The sequence below is a fragment of the Anneissia japonica genome, unplaced genomic scaffold (genome assembly GCF_011630105.1).
Source record: "Anneissia japonica isolate Jap-2015-1 unplaced genomic scaffold, ASM1163010v1 scaffold287980_len571666_cov165, whole genome shotgun sequence".
NCBI classification, from domain to species: Eukaryota; Metazoa; Echinodermata; class Crinoidea; order Comatulida; family Comatulidae; genus Anneissia; species Anneissia japonica.
Window position 1 is genome coordinate 537190 of NW_022720008.1, and position 7073 is coordinate 544262.

General features: G+C 31.6%; 1 protein-coding gene across 1 annotated transcript in view; it reads right to left on the reverse strand.

The window, feature by feature from the left end:
* Window positions 1–6925, reverse strand: part of LOC117111154 (beta-1,3-N-acetylglucosaminyltransferase radical fringe-like) — a 49891-nt gene extending 42966 nt beyond the window's left edge. Inside the window, exon 1 of the mRNA XM_033254024.1 lies at window positions 6244–6925. Within this exon, the coding sequence (XP_033109915.1) occupies window positions 6244–6786 (543 nt within the window). The 5' untranslated portion in view covers window positions 6787–6925. The remainder of the gene's footprint in view (window positions 1–6243) is intronic.
* Window positions 6926–7073: the final 148 nt, after the last annotated feature.

A 7073-nucleotide genomic window follows, 5' to 3' on the forward strand; every position in this document is an offset into this window, starting at 1 on the left:
TTTATTTATTAGTTATGAATTTTATTAAATATTTTCGAAGTTATATTTTTAGTTTCTTTTGTTTATGTTTTCTGCCAAATTTATATTTTATATAATTATAATTATATATTATTTTATAAACATATTTCTTTTTTCCAATTACTAATATACCCAACTCTGGGAACGAAATTAAACAATTCATTATTCAAAATTAATTAAAAACATCAAAAGATTATAAACTCTGAAGGCGGTAAAGATAAAAACAAGTTAGTTTAAAGAGTTTTACAGGAAAAAAAATCAAATACAAAAGGTCCACAAAGTACCTTACTTATATTTTTAATTGAAATTACTACAGTACTTTAATACAAACTGAGTAATTCAGATACTGAATTTTATTCAGTTTAAAGTTTATAAACTTAATCCATTAATTTTAGGTGAGTTATTGCACACCAAACTCCCCCAGGGGTACGAAAAATAGTGTACCTTACTTTGTAAAATAACACACCTTGCCATTTAATGTACTGTACCTGTATAATCTATTTTTCCACTGTGGCTGTATTTTCTAGTGTTAGTTACTGTATTAGCATTGCCTTGAACTTAAATACCACCATGACGACCAAATAGTACTGTAGAGAATTAGGTGTAGGCCTACCTGTAACTTCTCAACAGAGCTAAAATCCTCCACGCCCTCTAAATAATCACTCCTCCAGCCTATACAAATTTAGGTGTGTGTGGTTTATAGCTCAGCCTCACCTACTGTATGATCCATTTCCAAACAATCAATGTATTTTTTTAATCTGATAATTCAATGTATTTTTTTAATCTGATAATTACAGTTTAATCACGGAGGAAGACTAGACTGATTCCTCCGTGGTTTAATTAAGATATAGGCCTACCTTGTTGTTACTTATATCATAGAGAAAATCATAGAGAAAAATGTTCTATTTTCTCTATGCTTATATGGAAAGGTGTTATAGAAAATATATTAAAGCTTATCAACAATGATAAGGTAATATTTATTTCTAGTGATACTGTACACATGTTTTAACAAATAATGTTTTGCTAATACATATATTAAAACAATCATTGAATTGTTTACCATGCAAAGAATATTGGTATGGTTAATATCCAAAAATTAATAGCATGGAATTTTTTTCTTATATATCAATATTAATTAATAATAAATCAGATAATTATCATTAAATACAAATTATTATTATTATTACTATAATTATAATTATTATTTATTATTATTATTTTACCATTCTTATATAGCACTCTACAATGAACAAAGTGCCTTTCAAAGCTCACACTCAGAGAAAAGAAGGGGAAAGTTTGAATAGAGGCATCGAATCCACTTCTTTCAAATCGACAGGAAGTGCATGAATTTTAACTGGGAACACTTAGATACTAATTGCTTACAAGGATCCTTATGTTTTGCAACAATTTCTGGGTGTTTGAATAGTGAAAAAAAGTTTTCAAAAAAAAAAAGAGGACAAGGAATGCATGTTTTTTTTTGTATTTGGCCTCAGACTACAGGCCTAGAAACTAATGCATTGACTTCACTGATTGTGTTTACTTATAACTGCATTGATGTAAATTTAATGTATTCATTTACAATTCACAGAATATTTTTGTGACTACAATACAAGGTTACTTAATACTCACAGGAAATAAGAAATTACTCAGGCCTCGCTCAAGCTTTTTTCTGGTTTATCTATTGTTCTTTCTTTTTTAATATTGTTCAAATCAAAAAACAAGAACACTTAACAATTATTATTAAAATAATTTATTCAATGAATATCACATTTTTCAGTAGAGAACTAAATGCTGCTATCAGATTTAAGAATCAGCTATTCCTACTATTGCAAAATTTAATATTGCATAGTTCTTTTTTTAAATTTAATTGTACTGGTAATTGAATTGTAAATTTGTTATTGTATTTTTTTTAGATTATATTTGAATGGTTGTGTCATTTGTATTCAGTTGTTTCACTCTTGTATAGTTGTATGTTCTTATACCTGAATAAATAAACAAATAAATAAACAAACAAAAGACAAAACAATCTGCAAAACACGGCTATTTATAACTTGATTTGTGAACTGGCATATCTAATTTTTTATGCCATAGTTTTACATATTTTGTTATCTTAATAGAGTACTACAGTGTAACGTCACGATACCATGTCATACTACATGTACTCCATTGCTATCGTTGCAAAAAACGTTCAAGTGGATGCCATTTTCTTCACTGACAAATCATTGATCCCAATTTCTAACATAATTATTAAGATGTTGCATCTTTATTTTTTCTTTGTAAATTTTAATTGATTATTAAATGTGTGTTTGATAAGTAATATAATGCGAGCTTTTGTGTTTTTAGTACATTTTGATGGCAAAATATTAGATTTTAAAATGCCTATATCCAGAAAGCCTATTAAGTCATTCAGGCGTAATGAACTGTAACCAATGCCTGTTGACAACAGAGAGCTCCGCCTGGCGTCTTGACGACACGACTGTACTCTATAGCCTACTGTATACATAGTAGGATTGATAATGATATACTCTATCAATTAGCATTAAAAATAACTGAAGGTGGTTCAATGTAACAATTTACATTCAGGTTCTTAACCTCATGGTCGGGATTTCAAACCCCATGCTGTACATTCTCGCCTGGCCATGCTTAAATACCCCACCTTGCAGTCTTGATGGGTTTTGAAGCGGTCCACCCCATGCTTCCGCCCCGAGGTGTGAATACTTCATAAAATAAAATATATATATATTTGCTGCCTTCTCATAATTGATAAACTAACATATATCAGGCCATTTATACCATAATTAACAAAGAATAAACTTCAATACAAAAAGTGCAAGTAAATTATTACCTTTGTATGTAATTGATATTTATTTAAAAATAAAAATGTAATACATTTTTATGTTAACAGCTGTATGTTGTTTTCTATATTAATTGATGTAACCTGTTCATACTGTATTTTTTGCAGCACAAGTTAAAATCATGACGGTCATAACCAAGGTATTACAGTACACTTAACAACCTTGATACAAGGATCATCCACCTGTGCTTACAATGCACTTTGAATATAATAATTTAACAGATGTTTTTGAGTTGTAAATAAAATATTCTTCATACAGGTACAATATAATCAAAAATTGAAATTACAGTAGATTATTCCATTTCAACCAAATACTGTATATTTTACCATGTGATAAATGAATCTCAATTAATGAGATTCATCACATGGTAAAATATACAGTATTTGACTTTATAATATAAAGTTTATACAGACAGTGTTTGTTTATAAGTTTATACAGACAGTGATTTGAGATGAATTTTTTGAAGAACCAAGTATAAACAACCCTCAAATACTGTAGGAGACCAAACCCTGAGACCACTCCAAATTTAAGGTCCCAAAGGCGGTCCCGAATTGGAGGGCTAACTATATAAAACAACAAGTGTCATCACAAAGACAGGCAATATATTATTATATTCCTCACAAAGCAGGCAATATATTATTATATTCCAACAATATTGAGTAGATAGGTATGTAGTCTTTCTTCCATGGATCGATGAACCGATAGGCCTGAAGAACTCACTTTCGTACATACAGTAAATTATTTCGACCAAAAACAGTGTGTATAATTTATTTAATTGAAAACTAGTTGGGCTAAGCCTAGTTTGTCTGATCTTCCAGGTACTGTAGGTTAGCATGCTTTTTGTAAGCCAGGACCCTTGTATTTTGTTACATTTCTTCACAGAGGGGGGTTCGTCCGAACCCCTTGAACCCCCCCCCCACCTGGATCCGCCACTGCATATACAGTATGGGAATGATGTCATATTTTTTTCACATAGAATTTCATAGTAATGAACAGAGCTTTAGTTTAGTTGAGGTGCCGTAGTGTGCTTTCTATTAATAATCAAAGTTTGTTTTAATAATCAAAACTAGTGCAGATTCATTTAAAAAAAATCATATTTTCTTTGGGTCCAGGGCCCATGCATTTACCTGGGTCCCTATTTATTCATATTTTGTTAGAAAGAAAAACATTAAACAGTTTGTTAAAATTTGTTTTGGTCATGGACCCTTCATCCCTGTGTGCCCTAAAGTGTGGTACAAATGGTACTATGATTTTTTACTTTTGGACCAAAAATATAATATAACAAGTTCTTGTAATCTCAAAAGCTCCGAGGAGATTCTATAGTAGTGGCCTTAATGGCACGGCTGCCCATACAAAAGAGATCTATTAATCAATCAGCCGCATGATGCTAGAGGCTCCTCTCATCGGAGCTAATAACAAGGCTTTCAAAATGAGTAGAGAACATATAAAGAATTTGAACCAAATTCAATGATCTCTCCAAAGCCCTAGCTGTCCAAACTATCAAAATTTAGTTGAAAAAAAACATGTGACATGTCTAAATATGGTCATGGTGGCATCACATCATGACCATATATAGGCACATCATGACTATATATGGGCATACAAGACCAGAAAACATCACCGGTATGGTTGCCATGAATCTTTACAAAAAGTCTGTAATCACAATAAGTATAATTAATCACTGAATTATGACGACTGAATGGAATTTAATGAAGCATTGTTAATTCAACTTCAAGTGCTGATTTTAAACACTTGAAGCACAGAAAGGTCTTTTGCATTAATACAGTTGCTAAGCTCTTTCTGTTAACAATACAGTTGTGGAAAATATGGATTTAAAAGAAAGAAAACAATAATAATTACCATTTCTGGGTCACCAATATACAGCGGACACCAAAAGAATCAAAAAGGTCAAAATGGTTTTAATCATTAAGTCATTTGTGACAGAGCTGATCGTTCTTTTGACATTAATCTCATGCTTCCTAATCAACAATCGAATTGTTGTTCATTTCTCAACAAGCGTGCCATGTCTTTGTTGTTAATTAACTAACGGAATAATGGTCCAAAGGGGTGAGCTCGAAAAGGTGAAATCGAAGCTCTTTAAATTATGATGTGGTTATAGCCATATAGGTAAAAGCATATTTTGCCAGCATTGCAGTATATAAACTTTGCAATACATAGTTTTATCATTTGAGTTTCAAACTTCAGTAATATATATAAATTAGTCAAATCAACCTATCCTTAGCAACAAATTAAATACAACTCACTTGATAATCAACATACAATACAAGTTACAATGTTGTTTTTCCTTTCACATATGATTAAACCAAAATAAAACATGTTTATTCAACACATTTAAATCTTGGCCCCTATTTTGGTTCACAATTATCAATATTTTTGCAGTGTACAAACAGTACTCTTTTTCGGTACCCCAATTCCTTCACTCGTATATAGCGTATATAAAATATATTGATTTTGCAAAAAAATTCTCAATTTTTGTGCGATGTTAACTAAAGTACTTACTTCAAGGTTGCATAAAATTTCCATCGTTAAATTATAATTGGTACAAATCTATAATATTTTGAATATTGCAAGTTACTTTGAATTAACATTTTTATGCACTTGTAAGAGACAAAATGCAATGAGCTGTAAAAGAGCCTGTAATGTTATACTGAATTTGACTTTGACTCTGCCCTGGTCCATAGAAAAGATAATTAATAAATAAATATAATAAATAAATAAAATAAATAAATAATCGACTATAATTTCACACGACTACTAAGTACAGGTTTTTGTGAAGCTCAGTGTGTTTCATTCAGTTTAATTACTTAACTATAGTAACAATTTATTAGATATACAAATAAGGGTAAAACTTTACTGTAAATTGCTTGGTTTTGCTTTTGTTATGCTACGGTATGTATCCGTTTGCTGTTTTTTTTATATTTATTTTATTTCAACCATCTTTAAAGAGGGTAACCCTTTCAGTTTAGCCCAGTAGGTTAACTGATATTCAGGGGCCCTCTGAAATAATTTTTTTTTTTTTTAAATAGTGCAACACATGGAAAGTAATGCATCTAATCTGTCCTTGTATTTACAGTACGATGATACAACAAGTTAGGGTATCTTTTTGTGAGCAGCTTTGTAAAGTATTTTTTTGCAAGCAAAATGGATTGAAAACTCAAACTTTTATGTGGCCAGAATCCTAACTTAAAACTCAATTTAATAAACTGCATCAAAAGAAAGGCAAGAATACAGTAGTGACATATTTTTACTTGGTTTTATCAGGGAGTTGTTATAATGTAACAACACTATAACAACTCCCTGGTTTTATTAAATAAGTATTCTACAATACAACCAATAGTGACAAACTTACCTCTTCTTTTGCTCTTTTCACCCATGTTTCAAGAAGTATATCTAGTCTTTGCCTGTGATATCTTTCTGTCGTTTTCATTCCAATAAATATATCAGACAAAAGTGTTTTTCTGAAGTTATTATTAGCAGTAAATAACGTTCTGTTTCCAGATAAAATTTTGGAGGGGTTAAGCTGTTTCACTCCTTCGGGCGGTGGTAGTAGTCGTTCATGGTTTCTTTGGAATTCTAGCCTGTCTTTTTCATTATCAATAAACGCGGAATCTGATATTAAATTATTAATGTTATGTTCTGTTTCCTGGTTTCCATAACCTACCGACTTATTTCGCTTTTGGCTAAGACTCTGAATCACTCGATCTTTACGGCTGGGTGAACGGGCTGGCACATCATTGGTCTTGTCCCAGCTCCGCTCACCGCGATCTAAGCTCGGCCTACGATCCGATAAGATTGACCGTTTCGAAAAGAAATGTACTGAGGCTATGTACAAAGTTGTTAAAACGAAGCTCCATTGAACAGTCTTCTTCACACTCACTCGCATCTTGAACATAATTCGCCCACATTTGGGCCCCACAACTTTACGTTAACATCAGCGTCCTACTAAGTCTTTGCGACAAGTGCAAACTTAAATATTCTAAACACTTCTACTACCACCGCCATCGCCTCTCCGATACCAAAGATATGAAGTGGTGGCGGGCTTCGTGTTTTGGAAACTACAGTTCCTTGAAACCATGTCAGTATCTTCAACATTTTCCATGGTGCTTTATGAAAATTATAAATGCGTAGTTGGTAGGAACATTAGTCATCAACATTTCAGGAAACCTTCAAAGACAGTAT